This window comes from Platalea leucorodia, assembly GCF_965183815.1.
Source record: "Platalea leucorodia genome assembly, chromosome: 3".
Classification (NCBI taxonomy): domain Eukaryota; kingdom Metazoa; phylum Chordata; class Aves; order Pelecaniformes; family Threskiornithidae; genus Platalea; species Platalea leucorodia.
The window spans coordinates 30,098,489-30,123,868 of NC_138825.1; the positions used below are offsets into that span (position 1 = coordinate 30,098,489).

Here is a 25,380-nt window from a genome sequence, read left to right on the forward strand (position 1 = left end):
ATAGTTACTATTTACTTGGTAGGAGGAAAATGTCTTATGGGTTGCTTCATAATGTAACAGGAGAGGTTAATTGAAATTGCACAGGCTTCTCCTCATTTCTTAGTGCTTGGCCTTGCAGCCTTAGTATTTTTTTCCTATGTATTAACTGTTTTTTATACAAACTGATCTGCTTTCCCATCTCCAGCCCCAAAAGAAACTTGCTGTACACAAGTAAATAGAAAGAGAGCATTTTGGTCTTCCGATGAGATGACATGCTTATTTACTCAGCTTCTCTGTGTTTTGTTTTTTTCACTCCTATTTACAGCTGTCTGTTACTCGACTTGGCACAGTAAGCTGCACTGCTGGCCAGCAGCCACAGCAGGAAGTTTTACTTTGTAAGATGTTTAAAACGGTGAATGTCTTCCTTTTGTCCAGGGCTTGCAGCTCTTGGCTCTCTGCGTTGGACTCTTTCTGCCCCAGCACCCATTCCTTTGGCTTCTTAAACTTCATTTAAAGAAGAATGCAGATTCCAGGTGTGCCTGAATATTATTACCCAGCTAGTCGACTAGTCTTTCTGAAGTACCTTATTTTCAGTATTTTATTTAATATTTCAGCTCTTTAGACATATGTTTTAAAATAAACTGGAGTAGAACTGTGCTCCAGTGCTACTAAAATGTAGCACATGTTACTTCTGTGCATCACTTGGGAAAGTTATCCTTTGTTTTGAACAATACTCTGCAGTGGAACTCTGGCTGCATGTTGCAAAACCATGAAAACCAAAATATGGCAGTTAGTTACACAAAACACTCTTTGGCACAATTCTGTTGGTCTCAGTAGACTAATTCTCTTTATAATTCCACATGGAAAAATGCATTGGAAATCTCGCAGAGTGAAATCTGAGCGCTCCTCCCATTTGGCACCCCCAGAGAGATTTACTCAGTTTACTATCCTTTCAATCAGTCCCCAAGAATTGCCTTAATTCTCTTTTTGTCACAGGACTGAATTTGGGAAATATGCAATATATTGTCAGCGATGTGTAGAGCGTACCCAGCAGAACGGAGACCGAGAAGCCAGACCTTCCAGAATGGAAATCCTTTCCACTCTTCTAAGAAACCCTTACCACCATTCGCTGCCCTTCAGTATTCCAGTTCATTTCATGAATGGCATATATCAGGTAATGTCAGGTAGACCACAAAATCTAACCTCCCAACCCCTTGCTATTAGCATATACATGAAGTAGTATATCAGAAACAGAATTGTAATTGTTAAGGTAAACATGGTTCGAGTTTCATCCTGTGCCAGTGCTAGCAATGGCAGGCACAAGGTAATTGAATCAGATTTCATCAACAAAGACTAAAGGTTTTGGGAGAAATCTTTAAAAGAAAGGAAAAAAAAATTAAAAGCTCTTAAGAGTGAGAAGTACTAAAGTTCTGTTTCTTGTTTAACCTGACCACCAGATGAATGAATTAGACTGAAAAACAGGGAAAGGTAGTAAATTCCACTTCCTTTCATCAGACATCTTGAAAGTTAAATATCTCACTGAGGGCCTGGAACCACAGCTGTAACTCCCATTATCAGTCATGAAGGATAACTATATTTGTTACACAACAAACACAGCTTCGTTCTTAACTCTTTTGGGACCTCATCAGTCAAAGCCTGTAGGGAACTTTCCGTGGGCTTCCATGCATACTGCTTCATATCCTGGTTTGTGTTTCTAACCATGAGAGCTGGCTGAAAAGAGTTTTTTAACAATTCACAGTATTCCTAGACAGAAAGCAAGTTTTTATATGAAATCAAAACTATATCGAATAAACTTTTCATTTCAGGTCACAGAACAACTCTGGGGTTTTTTTCCCTCTAAGTTTTTTAATTGCTTACTGCTTTCCTGGTAAAACAGAAAAAAACAGCATGTATTTAACATGTATTTAAATCATCCTAAAACGTTTCAAAATTGAAGTTTGAAGAAGTAAAGGAATAACTGCTCACTAGTTATTTATTGCTCAAAAATGTATACTTAAGGAGTAGGAAAATTGTAATTAAATAAATAAATTACTTCAGTGGGATCAAATAACGAGTTATAGTGGTATTGAAAACTCTTGTATTCCTCTCTAAAGCTAGATTCAACAGATTTTTTTTTTTTAATTCCAACCACTGAGGAGCCCAAAATAGAAGTCCAAGATCCTTTTTCAAGATATTTCTTTACAAAAAAGAGGTAAGGGGCCTTCAACATATCAAAGACAGGAAAACACCCTCAAAATAGATAGACATGAACATCAGCAACTACTATCTGTATAAAAGCCATTTGCAATCTCTTGCTAAAATGCTTTAATACTAATAACAACAGACAAAAATTCAGATTTGGGAAAATAAAACTTAGAAGGCTCTCTATATTACTGGCCTACATAGTAGTGACAGAGCAACACTTGCAAAATATTTTGGATTTGCCAAGGTAGATCTGCCAGTAAATACCCTTCTGAATTGATGAATTTTCTTAATTTTTCAAGTGGTATTTGTCACAAAAAGCTCAGCTACTAGACTGCTTTCTGTTATATAAATTCTGTAACAGAAATTCAAGTGTAGCAAGTGCAAAGAAACCAGTATAAACAAAGAAAAGAAAACCAAAAATACTACATTTGGAAGCTTTTTGATAGTGACTTTGGTTTCATAAACAAAATGCAGTAAGGTATAATCTGTTGGAAAGTTCGTCAATTTTTGGATGGAGAAAAACTCCATTAAATTGACTTCCCATGTGGAGATCTTGAATCTTTTCCAAACCCTTTATGGATTTTTTTCATTTCCAATGACAAAAAGTTATTCAGAGAGGATGGAATGGGTCTTACATTGCCACTGTTATTCTAGAGGTATTATCCCTCAATATCTTAGATTTTTGGGGGGGAGGAGGAGGGGGTAAGATGGTGGGTTTTTCTAATAAGTTTGATAGCAAAATACATTTTGGCTGCTTTCTTAGGTTGTTGGGTTTGATGCTTCTACCACAGTGGAGGAATTTCTGAACACCCTGAACCAGGATACAGGAATGAGGAAACCAGCTCAGTCAGGATTTGCACTGTTTTCTGATGATCCCTCTGGCAAGGATATAGAGCACTGTCTTCAAGGAAACATCAAGGTAAACAAAAGCCTTTAATGAGCTCTGCATATAAAACAACAAAATATCTTCGTTTTACAGAGCTCTCTTCAGACAATGTAAAGGAAAATATTTTTCAGGCTGAAAACTGTCTTTAGGTTTTTTTCCTCATAACGTAAAAAGGAAAGATTAACAAAACCCATTGCTTTTTCAATTGCTGAAATTCATTCAGTGAACTATATTTAAAAGCTTTGTCTGGGAGACTGATATTATTCATAGAAGTAGCAGCTGGGTTAAAAAGAAGTAAGCTGGTACTAATCACAGTCCTTTAAAACTAAAAAGCAATTGGAGTCCAAGATGCATTCAGAGATTTCAGTTAACATTTCTTGTATAGCTCCAAAAGATGGCCATTTGAGGTCCAAAGTCATTCATACTGGGGTGGAGATCCTGAGGAACTAAAAAAAGAAAGAGTTCCTAATCTAAATACAGAATAATTAGGGTTCAGTTCAGGAAATTTCCAATGTTTGGCTTATCACTGTTCTGAAATCTGAATTTTAGTTCACTCTATTGCTAGAATTAAATTCTTTGCAGTAAAGATTGGCAAAATGCAATATAATCTATACATTAATAAAATATTAGATATTTTTCAAGCTTTTTAGCAACTAATGAATAATGAATTTTTTGTGCTTCTGTCAAGTGGTTCTTTTGCACCCTTCGGCCAATGTTCACAGCTGCGCTTTGAGTTACAGGGTGTGGTACAACCAGGCCTTAGTGACAAACAAAAGCAGGGTCATCATGATCAGCTCTCTTCCCCTACTGGAATAATTACCATATGAAAAACAAAATGTATAAAAAATGTACTTATTTTCTTGGTAAATGCAACTTCAGAAGCTGGTCACATTACTGCTTCCAGGAAGGCTCTGTTATGAAGGAACGGTGACATGAAGCCCAGCAGGGCTGCCAGTACCTCCGTTCCACCTCCTCCCCATCTGCCCACCTACCCGCCTGCGCCGCTTGTGAACCACTCTTGCTGTGCTTTATAACAAACTTCATACAAACTTTATAGCAGTTACTAGAAAGGACCTGAAAAACTCCAGCGTGCAGCAGAAAGAGAAGTCAGAGATCAAAGGCATTTGATTAATTATATAACAACTCATTCTGTATAATTACACATTCATTGGCTGCTGCTAAATCAAGTACCTGGCCTTTCCATATAAGCATGTTATGGCTTGTTTCCAGAGGTAGTGTGTGTGTTGCAGGATAAACAAACAACAAAAACGTTAATTATTAAATGCTCCAACTAAGAAATGCAAGTAAAGTTGTCTTTCAGTAAATTTAAAAATTCAAGCTATGTATGTTTCTGATATGTAATAGGTAAAGGATATTAAAATAAGTAGACAATTTCCATTCAAAGGTTTTTTCAAAGAGAAATACGGGGCAAATGCAGTTTTGTGTTGCTTTCCTTCTAGATCTGTGACATTATTTCAAAATGGGAGCAAGCCTCCAAAGAACAACACCCTGGGAAATGTGAAGGCACAAGGACTGTCCGCCTTACTTACAAAAATAGGTTTGTATAGCAAGTATAACATCTCTGCCTTGTCCCAAGATTTGTTTTTAATTTATGCAGAGTTTCTTCATCTGAAAAATATTGGCTGACTCAAAGCTTGCAACAAAAATAGTAAATACGTGTAACTGGAGAATTTATAAAAAAACCCTGTAGTTACTTTTTTCTAGTTCTCAAGAGGTGAGCAGGGCTGCCAAAAAAAAAAAAAAAAAGCAACACAACTCAGAAGACTGAAATTAAATATTTGCTCACTGGTTCAAGTACAAGTGTTGCTCTGCTGATGTGTTTTGAAGCTGACGTAAACATGTCACATTCAGAGCAGATACTGCTAATCCTCAGGGCTAATGCATTTCCCTATCTTCTTTATTTAATAACTTTCTGTCTTTTCTGTAGGCTTTATTTTTCAGTTCAAGTCCATGGGGAGACAGAGAGAGAGAAGCTGCTGCTAGTATATCAGACAAATGATCAAATAGTCAATGGACTCTTCCCCGTGAACAAAGAACTAGCGATGGAATTGACAGCTCTTTTAGCTCAGGTAATCCTTGTGCATTAATGATTCACACAGCAGTTTTACAGATAAAAAACCTGAATAAAGAAACTGGTCCAGAACGGCTTGACAGTCAGGTGACCTCCACCTTTTACACACAATAGCGCAGGAAATGGACTGGGCTGGACTCGTTGTGTAAGGCTAACTCAGTACTTCAGTGGAAGTGCTTTACAGTGTATGCTGCTGTTGGCACCAGTACGGATAAAATGTGCTTTACCTCCTACACAGTCAGGCCCACTTCGATTAAATATCATGTAATCATGTACTGTTTCTTCATTCACTATTCCTTACGTGATTTCTGCAAGTTAATACACCAAAGTAAGAGCTGTTTAATGAAAGCCTAAGAATCCTTTACTAGACACGGTCTTGATAAGATCTGTTTTATTTTTAAAAAACTAAAGGCTCAAGGGAAGGTTATTGAGAAAGTTATTTGATGGTGTTCCTCAATAAATCTAAATTGGAGATCTACCAATCTCAGAGCAGAACTAGTAAGTATTGTATTTGTACAATTTATACATGAAGTTTATCTTTTTTCCATGGTAAATATAAAATAAGAAAAATAACATTACTTGCATGACTTTTATATCAGTGAAAAATATACATTAATTGACAAACTGTTTTTCATTTCATACTTTGTAAGACAGAGGGAAAGATAGCTCATAATACCCAACTAGAAAATTACTCTGGAGTAACAAAAAATTTTCTTCTTTGTGGTCTTTCCCTTAGGTAGAGATTGGAGATTTTGAACGGCCTTTCTCAACTCCAGCAGGGCAAGTCACTTCCCAGTCCAAGTCCAATCAAACATTAAAACAAGTTTTGGAGAGATTCTACCCTAAGAGATACAGGCATGGTTGTTCAGAGGAACAATTAAGGTGAGACGTATTTTGTGATTCATACTCTCTCAAAATCTAGGAGTGAAATGAGGAGGTTTAAGTTGTCATTAAGTACAACTGACTGTTATGTCATATTTGCCTAAACCTTTGTTTGAAACTCAGATTCTTGCTAAATTATCCATTCCCTCTGTATATTTCTAATCTAAACAGAGGACCATCATTAAGCATGCATTCCAGCAAAAGCTGTACAAGTTACTACATAGTGTTACAAAACCCAGGGATTTTGAAATTCTTATTTTTCTTATTCAGCAAATCTAAATTAAGTCTGTGCACAGACTAAAGAACTACTGAAGAAAATGAGGATCTGATCTGAGTGTTTGCTATTCAAATGTGCAATTACTGGCAGCCAGTCAAATTGGCAATACATTAACCTAGTGGACTTGCTAGTAAGGTATCACTTAATTTAAAACGAATAATCTGCAAGTCATTTCAGTCAACACCTATTAACATAAAGAAGAGCAGAAGAGTGTAATAAATTATCCAAAGTCATTCCAATAGCAATTTTGAAGACCAATAAACAACATAGAAATGTTTTCCTCATTCTTCACTACAGGGCTGAGAAAGTTTAAAGCTATTATCATATGCACAAAGTAACATTATTACATAATCAGAAGATAATAGGGACATTCAAAAGTATATGCCCAACAAATAGAAAGTTATGCAATTAATTTCAAAGAACAAAGTATAACAGGTCCTAGATTAGACTAACTCATGGAGGATTAAGTCAAACACCTGTTGAACTGTTCCAAGTACTCCCTAAACTACCAATTGCCAGAGCTGGGAGTCCGTGTCAGGGAAAGCATCACTCTATACCTGCCCTGTTTCTTGTATTCTTTTGCTAAGGATGCAGTCTGACTTCATAAACTTTCCGTAAGAGTAAGCTGCAAGTGAGAGATCTCCCTTTACTATACATTCCCCCTCCCTTTTCTTGGGCTGCATCTAATAATCTTGTGGCTGCCAGGTGAGTCATTCCTGCAAGTCAATATGCTAGAAAGGTATTCTGGGGGTTTTTTTGGAGGATTAGTTTTCCATAGGATCATTTTATTGAACCAACTCACCATGGGGCCACAAAAGAAAAGAGCCAGTGTGAACACATCATACATCAGAAGCACCCTTTTTGGTAGCGGTGCCCAGATAGATACACTAAAAAAGAGTAGTGTTAAACTGTATCTTCCACTTCTGTTACTAGCCACAGGTAAAGATACGTGCTAAGCTGGATGGATTTTTGGAATGACAACTGGCATAGCTGTTGAGAACTGATAAAGGTAGATTGATCATCTGTAGAGATGCATTAAAAGCTGTACTAGACTTTTTCCCTTTATGCTGCAACTGCTACATCAATATTTAATCATAATGTTGCAGAAATTAGAAGATACTTTGTAATTTTCATGTGCATAAAAATATTAAATGACATTTCGGATTTATTTAATACTGTATAAGTGATAGCTGTTGTATTAACTTAAATTATCATTTTAACAAATGGATTTTTTTTTGCTCATTAAACTCACTATGGGTAAGCATTTAAATTCCTTTCAATAACAAAATTACATATTTCATTTCAACAGACAGCTTTGTCAGCGATTGTCTACAAGATGGATGGCTCTCCGGGGGCACAGTGCTGCAGACTGTGTGCGCATTTATCTCACTGTAGCCAGAAAATGGTCTTTCTTTGGTGCTAAATTGTTCGCAGCAAAAGTAAGAAACTTTACTGGGTTTGAGTGGTGGTTCTTTTTAAATATAAATATAATTTGAAAATAGTAATACCTTTTTGTTGAAAATGAGTGTGTTATACATGTGCTGATTCAATCTCTTGTCAAATTACTAAATTGTTTAAGCCATATACTGGTGAAATGTAACAGCCATAGTACTAAGTATACCATAACAGTAACTTTCCAATACACTTACTGCTTGTTTTACATTATTAATCTAGGTGGTATCTTTTAATTTTCTTGTATCTTAGTTTGAGATGACATCCTTTTTGTTTCAGACTTTTTTTTACCTGGTAACTAGTAGAATATTGAAAAAGCATCATTAACCGGCTACGGAGACTGAACCTTGCAGGAACACTAAATGTTGTTAAGGGTATTTAGAGCACTCCCTTCTGTGCTGGCCTCTCTCAATTTCTCTTAAACCACTAGTATCAGCACTTTGTTCTTTGTGTATGTAGACATATGTGCTAGTGAACAAACTTTAAATCACCTGACCTTTTTTTTATTTTATTAATGATACTATACATTTTATTGGACTAAGCACCGGGGGAGGTTCGAGAGTATTAGGTTGAGTTCATAGTTCTGCCACTGGCCGCCTACATGGCTTTGGGCAGCTAATTCAATTCCTTTACATCAGTTCCCTCCCAGCGTAAATCTCAGATCTGTGGATAGAGCGAGCTCTATAATAGCTGAGAGTTAATAATTATTTACATATTGCCTCATTTTGAAGTAGTAATCAAAGAACATTTCTCTTTGTAGCCTCTAGCAACATCCTCAGTTGAGAAGTCCTTCATATGGTTTGCTGTACATGAAGACGGCATAAGCATCCTAGATTACAGCTCTATGGTAAGTGAAATTCCTTTTTTAATTTTGGTCAAAGTAGATTTTAATACTGAGTATATGGAGAGATTCGTCACCATACTACATAAAAGATGGCATTAGCCTTCCATGCTAAGTTATCTAGTCTCTCTTAAAGCAAAAATTCATTCCTTTCAAAACGCTTTAATGTTATCATCATTATAGTAGCACTAATAATAGAAATAAGTAATGAATTCTTTGCACAGAATTTATTTTTGTTTATCAGATACAGTTTTTATATCTTTTAATGAAATGTTAATGTTTTAATCATTCAGATGTCAGGAGATCCATAGTTACAGTTCTTACAAGAACATTAATTTTCTTTTCCTGGAGACTTCATTTTCCATTATTATTCATAATACATACACTCTGCAAAGAGCAGTTACTTTAAAAGATTGTTATTTTCATTGTATTATTTTTGTTTAATAGTAGGTAATATAACCCAGTGTTATTTAATTATGTCATTTTAGGCTCTGATTTTTCTTTGATTTGCAATAAAAGTTTTCACAGGAAGCGAGTCATGTAATCAGTGTAAAAAAGCAGTGCCTGAGAAGATCCCTGCTTTAATTTATATCCTGCAAAGAAAGAGAAGGCATGGTGCTATTAGCAAGTGCTAATATTGAATATCAGAAAATTAAAATCTCAACTTTATAATTGTACTGATATGGACCTTTTCATTTTGTTTCTGTGCAGTTAAAGAAATAATAAAACAAAGAACATGAGAGCAAACAGCAGCTCTGTTCAGAGAACAAGCAAAAGGAACTTGCATCAGACTGCAGAAAGCTCTATGAACACTATCGACTCATAGAGCTAGCTATGGCATTTCTGCAGAGCACTGCCAGTTTACAATATCGGCAGGCCTTACTTGCCATTCAAGAAATGCTCAGTTTCCAGGGAATATTCTGATTTTCTGTAGGAAGGATCAAGGGTATCAGAAATGATGTTGCAAGGGGTAGTTAGAGAAAACATTATTTCAAAATAAGGGCAAAAAGAGGCTTAGTAACCGAAGGACGTTAAGTCAGTTGTTGTACAGATATTATCTCCCGATGAATTTTAAACGTGGACATCTGCAGCACATTAATATGAGTTGTAATGATAAATTAAATGCTAATCATAGACTCAAAGGCCACTGGTGTGGTGTTGAACATTGAACAATAAGAGCCGAGACAGGGAAAGCAGAGGAGACTTGAAAGCATTTATGTTTCATCAGAGATGTGAAAAAAAAAGAGAACAGAATTTAATTTCATTTGTGTGCATGTAAACTACATCACTGCACAAAAAGAAGTCCTGGGGTTAAATTCCTTTAGATGTCTCATACTCTGCCATTTAATTTATTTAGACACTGCTTCGATTTCAAATGGAATTCCTAAGATTAACTTCTCTCAAAGTCAGTCAAGACTTGTGTAAATTGAATTACACATTTGAGTTGAAACCTGCTTATAATATCTTTGATCTAATTAATTTGGAATAGAAACAGAGGTCAAACTTACAAGAGTTATCATCTGCAATGGAAATTCCTCATAGCAAAGGTCTGAATGAAGCTATCCCAAAATCTACAATTAATTTCAAGATTCGTAAGAGGCTAACAACAACATTTTGAAAAATACATGTGTAATTATATTTTTAAAAGAAGTATTTGTCATTATCTGCTTTTCCTCCATTGTCCTGCTTATAGCTTTGTGTTTTGGTTTTTTTGGTTTTCTTTTTTAAGCGATTAACAGTTACATATACATATAAGAGTCTGATGACTTTCGGAGGCTATCAAGATGATTTTATGTTGGTTGTTAACAATGCTCAGACAAAGGACAAATCAACTGAAAAACACCTTTTTGCCATGACAAAACCAAAGGTTGGTATACTACCTGAAACAGTTTTCCACCATCTGCTACTTTTCTACTTTTTCTAGTGGGTAATCCTTAACAGATGTGAAAGATGAAACACCTTCTTTATTCCTAGCATTCTCAGATTATTGACTTTTGCCAGATGGTTTTAGAGAGTGAAACAACTAGTAATATAAGAGCTAGCAGTGACAATACTGATGTGTTCCTTTTCTTTTCATGTCCCTGTCTATAACATTCCAAATTTTTCATAGAAGGACAAAGAAGGCTATTAAGGACAGGACGTATATGCAGTACCTAAAAACTAGTCTGTTCGCTTGATCAGCACCAGAGATAATTTTTAAGAAGGTACATTTGTGTTCTACAGTGGAACTCAGAACACAAGATCTGAAAGATCAGTCACTTCTTAAAAATCCTAGGATTTTTTTTACCTTTGGTAAGGAAACTGTTCATTCTTTTTAAATCTAGATTCTCTCCTTCACTGGTAAGATTGACTGTATTTTTTAAAAAAACAAAGATTCTGAAGTCTTTTGCTGTTAGAACAATTTATCAAACAGAATACAAAATTGCACATCTAAATTTGGGTTAAAACATGACTCTTCATACAAGTAAGCATAGTAAAATATATCTGTTCAAGTTTCCCTCAGATTGTGCCCTTATAGGCAAGGTTGTGGATTGCAAAGAGAAAATATGGTAAAAAGCTCCCAGAAGTCTTTATTCCTTTTATCTACTCTGCGTCTTTAGCTCTCTGAGCACTAGATATTTTCTAGCAAAATTAAGGGAACACATCATGAAAGTTTTTTCTAAAAGCGTCATCTTTCGGACTTCAAAATCTCTCTCAAAGTGAAAGAAACAATCTGTTTGAATCACTGAAGACTGTGGAAGACAAAGTATCCAGCATACTGATGAGAATAACATTACATTATTGGCAAGGAGCGATAGAAGAAAGCTCTATTAGGCATCTCCTCTCTCCCCATCATTAATTTGTTTGATAAAGTACAAGTACTTTTCCAGTTGATGGTGACTGTCACTTTCTAGAAAGTTAGCTATTTTTTCAGCAGTCAAAACACATCACTGTATTTTTCAGAGAGTTTTGTATGTTCCTGTTATAGATTCTTGAGATCACTCTACTGATTGCCAGCTATATTAATAACTTTCATCAGCTGAAAGGAGCTGCTCATCACCTCTCTGCTCCAGCATTACTGACACCTCCAAGTGGACAGAAACTCAAGGAAACCGGCAGTCAACCACTTCTTGCAAACAACAGACCAACTAAATGTCCCACTTTGTTATGAAACGATTACGTATCATGATAATCCATCTTTGTTACAGGGTTTCTACACTGATTGAAAATGTTTTGATGTACAAGACATAGAGCATAAGCAGGTCCATAACCAAAAGAAAGGCAGATAGGTTTCCATTCATTTCAATGGTATATAACAGGAGGAGCCCTTTAATTAAAGCCCTGGCCTGAACTGGAATGATGATGAGCCAATTTAAGGATTATGCTCTACTGGTGGTGGCTTGTGCCTACAACTGAAAAATAAATGTGTCTGTTGATAGTGATGAGGAAAGGTGGCCTTGGGAACAACTGTATAGATTTTAGTTGTTTTCCAGATATTTACTCAGGGACCAAGCTGTCTTCAACTCTAACTCTTCATCTCTATTTTTGAAAATTATGCAAGTTGTATAACCTTCATTTTGAAAAGAAATGTTTGTTTAAAAAAAAGGCAAACATAGAATATTTTCCACTTCCAGCACCCCTCCTTATTTGCAATGCAAGCACCATGGGACTAAAAAGAATGAATTGTTTGATTTGTGTAATTGTTTCTCCTTAAAAAAAAAAACATAAGCACATCATGTAACTATTATAAATCTAAAGAGTATTCTTATGATACACTCTAGCCTTTGTTATACAGCTATTTTACTTGGCAAATCTTCAGCCTTGGTCTGGTAAATTTCTAAATAATCCTTCTCTGCCCCAGCCTTTTGGAAAAATCTAAATTGGACTGGCACTGTATTTAGTATAGTTTTGTTAAACAAGATCCCGTACATAATTTCTTCTTTAATCCAGAATAATAATGTAATACAGATGCAAGAATGACACAGAAAGACATTGCTTGAACTGTTGTGTCTAAACTTGGAGACATGTGACATATAAAATCCATGTATAATGTGTATAATGTATATACAATGATTCAGAATAATATTTTGTAAAAGTTGCACTTCTTGTTTTTCATTTGTATCCGTACATTTCATATTATAATACTAATATAATGTTCTTGCACACTGAAGACATAATGCTGGATCTGCACTACTGGACCTGGGAGCACTTTCTGGTTGCCTTTGTCAGCTGCAAGCCTCAGTGCTACGCCGGGTCAAATATATAGAAGTTATACCCATTTTTTCTTCCAGTCCACATTTTCGTTTCCATGCAAAGAAACCACTGCTGCAGGCTCTGAAATGGATCAGCAGCATACTCTAATAGATAATTTAGGTCCAACCATAGAAAAGGTAGTCAAACATAAACCACTGATTCATACACATTTCACAATTTCCACTTCTGCTCATGCTAATGATCATGGATTGTTAATCCCTTACGGCTAGCCCTCATTGTTTGGTTGGTTTTTTTAAATTACTTAAAACTGAAGTAATTTCACAATGATAAATTTTAATATTTGAAGGTAGAAAATCTCCTTTGCAATCAGCAGAATAGTTAACTTTCAGCAATTTGGGGGGGGGGGGGGGAGAGTGTTGTGTGTGCAAATTCAGACAGCTGCTACTGCATCGGTTATACACAGGTCATAGTCTAAAGCTTCTCAAATATGATGATTAGAAACTGCAGTTTACAAATACAGAAATTTTCATGTCATCATGAAATTATGATAGCAATCAGCCTGGAATACTCCAACTAGTAATTCTTTCCTAATTGTCCAGTTTTAAATGAGTGTGGCAGATCAGGTTCTATTAGAAAGCAAAAAAAGCGGAGCATGTCGCTAGGGAGCTTGTTTACCAAGTTTTTAAAATCTTTTTTTAATTGTGGAGACAACATGATATACAATAGACACAGCTGATGTGCAGATTTTGAGTCTTTTAAACAGTTTTCATTAACACAGCCTTACAAACAAACAGCTCCTTTATAAAGCAGTATACAATCTGTGAAGTACAGTATGATGTACCTGCCTGCCTTTGCGTAGATAACTCTAGGCATTGCTTTGCTTTTTAGTGTTAAGCTCTTGCCGCTGCAGTATACATCACAGTGCCAGAAGCAATTCATGCCTTAGTTCCCTTTTCTTGGCTGCACTTTCCAGACTTATTACCACTAACCGCTCATTATAGGTCGCCATTAACCCCATAAAGTCACATTACCAGAAATGCTGTCTTCATTTTTATGAAATAAATGCACTTGGAATCAGAGTTACCATGACAACACTACACTAAAAAATGAAGTTTCTTCCAGGATTTTGATTAGCAAGAGCGAGGTTTCCGTAGCATGACAGTAACCTCCTCACGCAGACACTTCCCTTCAAGTTAACAGAGTCAGCAAGTAAAGTCGCTTACACACGCAACACACTTCAGCAGCTCGGCTTGCAAACACAGCTGTGCAAGTCTTGGGGAACTGACTCCATGTTAATCTAGCTACTCAGAGGATACCACACAACGTAAGACAACACAGCTGAAAATTTCAGAGTCCAGGCAGATATCTGTTCTGCCTTCCCCACCCAGCCGAAGCCTCATGAGTGATCCACATCTCAGTCTTAACCTTGAGTCGTCCACCAAAGCAATTCATACCGTGCTACCTAATCCATGACTAAAGCCCGGGTAGGAACTAGACCTTTCTCACCTTCTAATCTTCAGCACTGATGGTACGATGGGAGCTGTCAAATGAGTAGCGACCTCTGGGACTGATGCTGAAGAACGTCCCGTGCTCAAGGCTTGCAGAACCTAGGCTGTAAAAATATTCCCGGCATGAGGTTAACGTGTTAACGCATGCAAGGAGGCTTCACTTTCTACGATGAACTTCAGAACATCTTTTGTGCTTGCTTTGAGCTAGCGGTCAGTAACAACAATCAGTATAAATGGCCGATGAAACTAAAAGAGCAGTGGTAACTCTCTGTATAAACAATCACATTGATTTGAAAATAATATTTGGAATGCAATGTAAATTAATATATTACTTGAACTTCACTCTGCCTTGTCAATTTTTGTGTAGCAGTTATTAGTAAGCAAACAGCTCATTTCTAAAACAAGCAAGACCTGTTTACTCCTCTAGTACAGCAGGCAAACGATAAAGCTTTGAGTTTTTAATACAATCCACAAAATTAGTGTTTTTCTGTTATTTTAGATTTAAATTTGCTTTAAATTTAAAATTGAGGTATATATTTCCCTATAAAAGAAGGCTGGTAGGTATTTGGTGTTGGGAGTTGCTTGTCAGACTAACACAGTTTTTATAGGTTAGGTCCTGAAGGAAAAAATTCATCCTTGCATAAAGGAATGCACCACTTAAAGCTTTAGGTAGAGCTTTAGTAGTCCATACAGCTTAGTGCAATCCATTAGTTTGAGTTAATTTTAACCAAGGTGATTAGTAACTCAATAATAATGAATTAGGAAGAAAAAAGTATCTTTTTACAGTTTCTTAGGGCAAAGGAAATGAAACTGAGTAAGGTGAAACTTAAAATGAAAACTCCAGATTGGACTTCAGTACAACTTATTAATTGTACAGCCCTACACAGTGCTTCCCAGCTCAGATTTGCACTGCAGCATCTTCCAGATTTGCCACCTCTCTGCCAGTGAGTAAATCACTGTGAAAATACTTTTCTTTTTAGTGTTACACTCTTGCTTTTGCAGTAATATATGCCTAGATCACAGTGCCAAGAGCAATTCCTACCTTAATTTTGGCTTCTTTGGCAGAGCAATAGCAGCTTTGTCTAGGGTTTTCACCACCTCTAACTGGTGGTTATAGATCAGCACTGGCTTCGTATACCAAGATATCAGAAACATTCTGCTAAAATTAAATTGATGAAAGAAATGCACTTAAAAAAGCATCAGGATGACCTGCCACAGTACAACACTAAACAATTAAGTTTCTTTCTGGATTTTAGTTAGCAAGACCATGGTTTCCACAGGGGGTTAGCAAATGCTTTAGAAGATCCGTGTGAAAACCTGGAAGTAAATAACGACAGGCGAAAATAACCATATGAAGGCTTCTGGAACTGAACTGAGTGATGATGCATGTTAAACTTAGAAAAACCTCTTATTTATAGAACAAGTATTACTAGGGTCTGTAGAAGGCTACATTAGCCTTCTTTGGGGAAGGAAGAAGGAACAGTTGAAATTAATTCTGAGTTAATCATTGTGAATGAGGCCACTTTCCTGGTTTTGATCAAAGAGATAAGAGAGGATTTTACTTCGGTTTTTCTCTCTCTAGTCTCTCAAGATGCAAAGCAGCTGAGCAGCTACAGGTGGTCAGCTGTAATTGCTGTGCTGGATTTGGGGTCACTTCTCTGACTTAGGGCACTTGATTTGTCTTGTCGGGTTCACCTGCATCCTATATCCCTTTCATATGCTGGGTCATCCCACTGTTTTACTGCACCCTTTAAATCCTACTTTCTAATCTAACCCTAACACAATCTTTAATTGATAGATTTTATTTGAAATAATCTAGCCCGTCTCCTGTTTGTTACAGCATCTGACTTTTAGTTACATTTATAATAACTGATTCGTATGCCCCAGTAACTACAAAATAATCACACTGATTTTCTTACACAGCAGTGCACTTACTAGGGGGTGGGAACTCTCTCAGGTCTTGTTTCATTCCCTCCACTGTTCACGAATCTATTTTGGGAACTGTAAGTTTATCAAAAGCCAATGCTTATGGCTGAGGTAAAATAAATGACTCCCTCCATTTATGACTTGTTTATTCATCCTTGGCTTTCTCCACAGCTTTAGTATTTCGTCACTTCACAACACGGGCCCCAGCCGAGGTCCCCCACGGACCCAGTGACTCCGACACCTCTCACAGCAGCTCCGCTCACTCTGGTATTAAGGCCGGGTCGCCATTTTCAGCACCCGAAAAACAGAGGCAGCTGCGGGTCCCACACACAACTCCGGGGCCCGGGCGGGAGGGACCCTCGGCGGCACCGCCGCGGGCCTTCACTCACCTCAGGGCGCGGCGGCCGCGGCCCCCGAGGCGGCTGAGCCCGCCGCAGCGCGGACAACCGGCGGAGAAACTCCCGCCCGCCGCTGGCTGCGGGGGGCGCCCCTGCACCGCGCACGCTGCCGGCGAACAGCGCCGCGGCGGCGGGGAGGCCTGAGGCGGGAACGGCGCTGCCGCTGCCGCTGCCCCTGCCGCTGCGGCCGCTGCCGCCGGCACCGGGCGGGAGGGCGGGGCGAGGCCGCAGCACGGCCCCGCTGGGAAGCGGCCGCCGTCCCCTTCCGCCCTCCGCGGAACTACACCTCCCAGCGTGCCCTGCGCGGTTCCCATGGCGACGGGGAGCGAGGCCCGGGCCCCGAGGAGCGATGCCCAAGGCCAGGTAACGGGGAGCCCTGCCCGCGTTCCGTGAGGGGGGTTCGCCCCCGGCGCCGTGTGGGGAAGGAGCCGGCGGCCGGGGAGGACAGCCTGGAGGAGGGAGGGAGGCAGGCAGGCGGAAAAGGGGCCGTTTCCGCCTCTTTCGCCCCCGAAAGCGCCAGGGGCCGGGGGGAGGGGGGGCACGCCTGGCCCTTGGTGCGAGCAGCCGGTTGCTCCTGTTAGGGACCCACAGGAAAGGGGGAGGCCTACCCCACTCCTCCGCCCCGCTGGTGGCCGCGGGGGAGCCGCAGAAGGGGAAGCCCTCCTCGCCCCCGGCAGTCGCTTCCCCGGGGCACCGAGGGCGGGTCCTGAGCCCTTCCGAGCCCGCTGAGCCGCCCGCCGCTCCTCCGGTGCCGGCGGCCGGGAGCTCCCGGCTCCGGAGGCTACCAGGCTGACCTGCAGGGTGCTGTGCAAAGCCGTAAGCGTTAGAAAACCTCGTAAAGGCGTCTTAAACGGACTCAAAACAAAGCCTCCCGCCACACAGCTGGTATTTACTCAGCTGGTGCCACAAATGGCTGTTGGAGCTACCTGAGGAATTTTACTTAACCTGCCTTTGTTAGAAGTACTTTGACAAGCAGAGCGCATGTGATGTGAAATAAAAATCATAAATAATAACAATAAACCGCAATACCCTTCATTTATCCATTTAGATATTTTCAGGAATTATGGTCTAGGGTCCATTGGTTTTCTCTAATGACACTCTCGTTTTGTTTTTTCCAACTAGCGATACTTTGTGGGATCTTGCTATAGCTGAAGTGGAGAAGAGAGAAAACCCTGACGACGATGGCAAACGTGTGGAAGTTTGGGAAAAATCAATATTATTTATGGGAAACAAAAATGGGGTAACGCTAAATACTGTACACATCTGTGCTTTTTGAACATAATTTGTCAGGGAAAATACCTGATATTTTCAGGTATTACGGTCCACTTAATTCTTCTAAAGACAAAATATGTCATGTTCTGGTTTGCAGAGAGTGGGCATTTCACGGAGTGTGGACCAATTAGACATTATTACAATTCAGAAGTTCAAGTCTATGGTTTGGAGACTCAAAACTTCAACCATTGTTATCGATGATGTGCTAATTCCTTGACGTTTGGCTTCATTAATTTTTATAAAAGTAACTGCTGGAAATAATGCTACTCTCTTTAATGATTTGACATGTCAAATTTCCCCTTGTAAAGGTTTAACTGGTAACAATCCAATTTAAGCGCATTGATACCGGTTTTGTTGTGGATGGAGGCCTTGACATCCTGCTATGAACTGTGTCTCTATTATGTCAGACCTATTTGAACATGCCTTATCAGTGATTGCAAACTCATGATTCCACATGCCTAAGGTTGTTTTAACTCATTGTCCCATAAGTTTGGTCATTAGTAATTTCATTTTTTTTTTTCTGTTAGCATTTATTTGTAAAGTAAATAAGGAAATATTTGCCTTTTTGACAGAGTGACTCATATTTTTAAGAATACAACTTTTATTTTAGAAGGATTGGTATACGTGCAACCTCTTAATCAGCAATTTTTAAAATACCTTCTCAGATTTACCTGAAATTCACTGGTCTTTGAGCTAGGAAAGGACACAGGCGTAAACTGCAGAAGTGCTAGCCCCTTCAGTGTGGCATGGTACTCGGTATCTGAATTTCAACAGTGTAAAGACATATTTTTCTGTATGTTTATTTGTACTTTAAGCATTCCTTTTATTGCCATCTCATCGGTAATAATTAATTTCAGTGGAAACCAAACATTACATGAATGTATTATTAATAACCAAAAACTGTTAAACAGTTTAACAGAGTTGGCCAGGTTGATCACTAATGTCTAATTTTAAGCACACTATTCCTATTACTGTATTTGTCATCTCTATTAGTTTACAATTGTAACAACGGTAGTGTAACTTGATTCTGACAGAAAGTTGGCAGTTAAGTTTCCACTATAAGGCTACAAACAATTACATGAGTTTACATTTGTCCAGTACTTTATTATTGGAATGATAAATGAGGGAGTTTCATTTATCAGTACAACTTTTATGCTTTAATGATAGTACAGTAGGGTTCTTCTTTGTTTTTAATTTCCAGGGAAAGACCAGTATTATACTGAGGTGTCTTGAGAGGTATGTGCTAAATTTTTAAAAGTAGTTTTTAACTGTGGATTAGAATTTTACATAAATATTCATATTATTGATAATTCATAATATATGTACACAGGCATTGTATTCTGTGACCAGTTGATCACTTATGGATAAACTTATTTCCCTTCATTACTACCTGTCATCTGACCCCTTCAGTCCTTCTTCTCCAGTATCAGAGAGCTTAAATGGCCATCTGTTCAGGTTGGTGCTGCTGCTTCTCCTGTCTTCAGCAACTGAGACCTGGTGTCTTAAAAGTGTCCTCTCTGCACTGCTGTTTCTAAGCCAAATTCTGAACTGACTGATAAATATAATTCAGTAACTGTATAATTTACTTTCTTTATTTAGAGGATCTTGACAAAATGAAGTTATTTTTCCTTGCATAGGGAAGAGATTCCAAAGCCAACGTTAGCCTTGGAATATACTTTTGGAAGAAGGGCATGGAGACACAATACAGTGAGTATCCAGAAAGTATGCTTTATGATATCTTTATATATATACACACACATAAAAATATGTGTTTTATTTTTACATATAAGAATCTTAGGTTTTTTAGCTTATTGTTTGTGAAACAAAAGGGGTTTTTTAATATAATTTTATTTAAATTAGCTAGCTTAGTTTTAATCTGCAATATGTTTTTCCCTCTTACTAAAACACAGTAGGTCAGAGACCAAAGTATAACAAGCAATCAGATTCATCTATAAAAGCACCTTGTTTGTCATGTTTGAGTGCTTTTATTTTCCCATTGTAACATAGTATGCATGCCTTGAACTTTGTCTTTAAAATGCAAAATGAGTACAAACCGATGAAGCTACTTTACAACCAGCTTTATGAGAGAAGCAGTCATCTTAGAGGATGTTAAGTCATAATTAAATTTTGGGGTTGTGTGTCCGTATTGCTAAATCTTGCACTGCAGATTATGTTAACAGAAATATCGAACCCATTCCCATTGCAGCACGATGCTGTGCAGCAGCAGTAACTATTGCTGCAGGTAATTGCTGTTTCTATTACTGAAGCGGGGGGGGAAAATCTGACTCTGAAAGTTAAAAATCACTTAAAACTTTTCCCAGAAACTAAATGCGAAGGTAAAGATTCATTACTTTTCCAGTTGCAAACTTCTCAAAAAGCATTAGTCTTGAGTGGCAATAAACAAAAAGAAAGGGAAGAGAACCTGATTTTTTTTTATGTTTATCATTAATCATGCTGCTTCCTGACTTTTTTACTTTACTGTAGTCATTTATCAAGACAGTCAGAGGCATGCCAGGAGTCTTTCGTAAGTGTTGTATGGGATTTCTTGAATATGGGGAGTTTTTCATTGAGTTTTGGTTTTCAGAAAATACTAGTTAAATAATAATATGTTCTTGTTCTGAGTCACTTGCATGAAAGGCCAGCTTATCAGATGAAGATCTGCTCTTGGTGCTGCATGGAAGCAGACATTTCTGACATAAAGAAACTCTTTTACAGCCTAAAGATATAGCTCATTTTTGGGAACTAGGTGGTGGAACCTCCTTACTGGAACTGATTCGAATACCAATCACTAGCAACAACATAAGGTAAGTGATTACTATTACAGTTCCAAAGTTAATTTCAGCTTTCCTTCAAACATAAGTAAATCTCTAGACCTTTTATTGTGGAAAACTCTTTCAAAATGTAAGATAGAACATTTATGACTTTTTCCTAAAAATTGTTGTAATACCACTGATACTTTGCTTTGACCTTCCTGTTCATGGTTCTCTCTTAATAAGCCAAGTTCTTAGCAATCTCCAACAACAAGAGAAAGCAATAACATGAAGGAAATAGGTTGGCCTTAAGTAGATAGAACAAGAAATACAGAAAAAGGCATAGTATCTTTATGCTCAGTGAAAGAGCAGAAAAAGCAACTTGGGGGCATATGAAAAATAAAATCTTGCTTCCTACTTCTGTATGCAAACATAGATGCTGTCTCTGTGAGGGGCAGTATTTTAGGGTGAAAAACAAGGCAAAAAATTGTGACCAAAAAAAATTTTTGGGAAGTGAAGTGACCATCTGATGAGAAGATCATCATACAAGAGAGATGATGTTTCTGAGAGGACCTAAAACTATTGAAATGATTTGAGGACAAAAGGAAACAGGAATTTAGAGAGAATTAAGAGAATGTAGTGAGAAAAATCCATAAAAGTGATAGAATAACATAGGAAGAAGAAATGCATGAAGAGCTGGATGAAGAAATGAGAAGGTGATAGGGGGTGCATTTTATGTTTTTTCTGGTTAGGGAAGATGGAGTTGAAAGTGGAAGGGGAGAAAAGGATCAAAAGATATGTTTTGTATTATGATGCATTGCTTTATTTCCTTGGTAGTGAGCTTTAACTTCTGTGAAAAAAAGAAAAAGAAATAAAAAAGGAGGGATACACTTTTTAGCATGTACATTTGCTATTGTTTTAGCTATGGAGATAATGCCATTATTTAGTGAGAGACTAAGACAGAAGGAATAAAGAAAAAACCCGTCTGGCATGTGAAGTTTTTTGTTTCTAGAAGAGCTTGCGGGGGAAAAAAAAATGAACTATCGTTTCTCAGCTGTTTAAATGAACTTAACTGAGCTCCACTTCCATCAGTCTTTTCTTCCCTTTTTACTGATAAGGAATCTTCTGATGTGGATGATCTTAAGATTCTTTGATGGGATAGCAACGTTGTTCTGTAAGACCACTTCTGTTCATAAGACAGTATTTTAACATGCTACTCAAAAATTCTACTGTTTCAACTTAAGTATAAGTGCTTTTCACTGGTTTTCTCATCTGTCTGTAGTCAAGCAATTTGCTTATTTAAAAGGTCTGTGAACTGTATCTGGTTTCACCAAGAGAATTTTCACCCTTTTTTTTCCCCACAGCGTTTTAAAGTGAAATTGGACGTTCACTTTGCTTTGTAGTCTTTTTAATACCACTCTGGCCTGGAATCCCCTTTTTCAAGTCAGGATGGAATGTGAAAGAATGATTGCATCCATGCAAATGGCTGCATTTACCATATTCTTTACAGTTGCACTTTAATGCAGTTAGAGTTCTGGGAGGCAGGGGTTTGGAACGAGAGGAGTTTATGTGTAAAACATTTAAAGGTGGATTATGATGAGAAAAGCTTGGTAATTGCTAAGTATATCTTGAGTACTCTGACTTCTTCGTTTATCTTTCAGAAGACTTTCTCATACACCCATTTGAGGTTCCAGCTAACTGGCACAGTCCATGGCATGGAATATTGCCCTTAACCATTTTTTTCCGTTTCATATTCCAAAAGAATAATGAAAGTATAGAACTTTCTAATACATTAATGGTTAGGAAAGATCCTAACCATTTGCCGACATTGCTTCATCTGGGATTGTAGAGCTGTGAGATGGCAGGGGTACGTGATAGCGGAAGTGCCCAGTCATACATGAAGACTGAGCTAACTGGCCTCAGGATATTTGCATATTTTCCTGCTTTGAAAGAGAGTCTCCAGAAACATATATACAACCCCACCAAAACCTCTGATGGAAAGTGGCCAAAGTAGTAGTTCTGAACAAGAGACGAGGGAAAGGTTTCTTCAGAGCTCAGAGTATCCTTAAAAGCCATCTTCCTTTGCTGTCACATTTAATTCTATCTTAGCATTTGTATTTTCACATTTGTTGCTTTCAGCATTTGTACTACAGGTATGGTTTTGTATATGAAAATGTTGATTGTCTCACGCAATAAAGATTTGACCAAATAATGCCTTTTTAATAGGTCATTTGCTGTGGTTCTTGTATTGGATCTGTCCAAACCTAACGAACTCTGGACTACTATGGAGAAGCTTCTGCAGGTCACCAGGAACCACGTGAACAAAATTTTAACCAAACTAGAAAAGACAAATCCTGAAGTAGCTACTGAAATTAAACAGAGGATGCGGAACAATCTGCAGAGGGATCATCCAGTAAGTTACTTCTAATATTTTCTCCAGATGTCACAGGCCTTTATACAGTTAAAGATAATGCTTTTGAAAATCATAAACAACTCTTTTAGATTTTTATGCATGACTGAAAATCCATTTGATGTAGATGAACCTGTTCACTGGAAAATTATAGCAATTTAATAAAAATTCAATAAGAGCAGAAGCAAGGAAAGAAGGTTTCTTATATCTTTTTGTTAGATATCTAATGTGATTGTTATGGCATGTTACACCAATCAAAGGAAATAGTTTTAGAGTAGCAGTTTGCTTTTTTCCCCCCTCATCTTTTTAAAATGAAGATGAAAACTAGAATGTACAAAAGTCATCTAGCAAGAGACTAGCTGAAGGTACAAATTTAAGCAAAGAATATAGTTATAACAGCCATCAACATGACTATATACTTTGCATTTATTTAAATGTCTATCACAAACTCAATGCCTTTTGATAATCTGACAACTAATTAAATTATAAAGTTTCAGAAATGTTAACATCAGTCCTTTAAACATAATTGCTAACTAAATCTCTGGAAAAGCTAAACTAGATTATGCGCAATAGAAATGAAAAGTCATTGTGCATTAAACCTCTGCAAATGTTGTGTGTATATAATGCATAAATAAGTATTCAACAATTCAAAGACTTGGCACATAAATCTAGTTACTGTAACTTTTATAAAATGCTGCAATACAGCAAATGCTTATAGAGCTCAAAAATTAAAAAGTAACTTAAAATTTATGAGAAAGCAACATATGCAACACTCAGTAGATTTAGAGTATAGGGTTTGAGATCTGCTGGATTATGATTTTGTTTTCTACTTTTAGAGAAGGTAATTCACAAAAAGAAAATGCCTACAAGCACACTTGGCAATAAATCACGACCAATGTGTCAAGTTTACATAGAGGGGCTTACATATCAGAAAACTGGAAGCTTTTTTCAATAAGTAAAAAGAATAATGCCGTTAATTGTTAAGAAGAGAAGGCTTGTTATACTTGCCCTGGAGGGAACACAATTATACCTTCTAAACAAGAACTTCTATTCAGCCTTCATTATCAAAACCAGAAAGGATGCAAACAAAATGTTATGTTACTCCTTGGTTCTCTTTTTACTTTCATCATTGTTCAAGAAAAAATTAATTTCAATTTTGTGGGAGGAAATACTATCTTTTATAGTCAAAGTAAATGACAGTTTACACAGATTTTTATTTGCCTTTTTATAGCTAAACATATTTTTCTGATAAACGGGAATTGATGAGGTTCTTAGAGGTTTTTTTTTTTTAAGGATTAGGTATATTCCATTGGCCTGGATAAAGAATTATTGGCTATGATGATAAAGCATAGGTATATCAATTGCAGACCTTGTTTAAAAAGGCTGGATGCACCTAAAGTAGTCCATAGTCAAAAATTAATTCCATAGTCAAAAGATGAATAGGGTTCAGTATGCCAATTTTAATGTTTCTGATGTTATCCCAAATTAATTTTTTCTTAGTTAAGAAACTAAAAGTAATTTTTTTTCAATTCTGTATTCTGTACACCCAGTTTTAAGTTATGATAATTTTGCTCAAAGCTTTTGCCTTGACAGCGTATGAGTGAAGCCATTATTTTTCTTCTCAAAGTATGTGCAGCTTCTTGCTAAAACACTGTCTGTCGCTTAACCTGTATGTGAAATAACGGGTTTTAGAAGGGAACAGTTAGGTCAGCCCCTGCTTCAACACATCTCTTTTCCACTCTGCTGCAACCAGAGCAGCTTGACTAAATAATCGCGTGAACACATGAGGGGATTGTCTCATTTCATACGGACTATAGGAAAACCTTCCAGATAACTTGGGAATTATTGTAATCTGCTGATTAAAACTTTCATCAGAAGTTAGCTATTTAACAGTTAAATCTACACCCCCAGGGCTGTTTTTGTCCGTTGGTATTGACTTGCATTTTCATGGTTGTTAGGTTACGTTTCCTCTTTCTGCTGATAGCAAACATTTGAAAATCACATTAAATGTGTTTTAAGAGTTTGGAAAATGTGATGTGGGGAGGACAAATGTGTGACACAAGCAAATCATTCAGCTTAATTTTCTTGAGCTTTTGTCTGTACTACTTTGGATATGAGGCAAAGAGGGGGAATGTGTCAAAAAAACTGTTCTACTAATCCCATCTGGCAGTTGTTCTGTGACTATATGAGGTTTTTCCTCTCTTCCCTTCCCATCTAATGTTGGAGCTGGAGTATATAGTGTGAAAGCCCTTTTATGCCATACGTGTTCTGACTGCTCAGAGGGATTATTTCCTGACCACTTGTGAAG

General features: G+C 37.5%; 2 protein-coding genes across 2 annotated transcripts in view; both read left to right on the top strand.

The window, feature by feature from the left end:
* PLEKHH2 (pleckstrin homology, MyTH4 and FERM domain containing H2) overlaps positions 1–12,311 on the top strand; it is a 50,911-nt gene extending 38,600 nt beyond the window's left edge. The window contains exons 20-29 of the mRNA XM_082306312.1: positions 415–512; positions 976–1,153; positions 2,948–3,103; positions 4,531–4,628; positions 5,019–5,160; positions 5,899–6,044; positions 7,631–7,760; positions 8,534–8,620; positions 10,344–10,481; positions 11,583–12,311. Of these exons, the coding sequence (XP_082162438.1) occupies positions 415–512; positions 976–1,153; positions 2,948–3,103; positions 4,531–4,628; positions 5,019–5,160; positions 5,899–6,044; positions 7,631–7,760; positions 8,534–8,620; positions 10,344–10,481; positions 11,583–11,765 (1,356 nt within the window). The 3' untranslated portion in view covers positions 11,766–12,311. The remainder of the gene's footprint in view (positions 1–414; positions 513–975; positions 1,154–2,947; positions 3,104–4,530; positions 4,629–5,018; positions 5,161–5,898; positions 6,045–7,630; positions 7,761–8,533; positions 8,621–10,343; positions 10,482–11,582) is intronic.
* A 4,654-nt stretch (positions 12,312–16,965) lies between these two features.
* Positions 16,966–25,380, top strand: part of LOC309588434 (ATP-binding cassette sub-family G member 8-like) — a gene marked incomplete at its 3' end in the record, with an annotated part of 58,072 nt that continues 49,657 nt past the window's right edge. The window contains exons 1-6 of the mRNA XM_082307728.1: positions 16,966–17,003; positions 17,763–17,880; positions 19,114–19,148; positions 19,550–19,619; positions 20,628–20,716; positions 22,889–23,075. Coding sequence (XP_082163854.1) covers positions 16,990–17,003; positions 17,763–17,880; positions 19,114–19,148; positions 19,550–19,619; positions 20,628–20,716; positions 22,889–23,075 — 513 coding nt within the window. The 5' untranslated portion in view covers positions 16,966–16,989. The remainder of the gene's footprint in view (positions 17,004–17,762; positions 17,881–19,113; positions 19,149–19,549; positions 19,620–20,627; positions 20,717–22,888; positions 23,076–25,380) is intronic.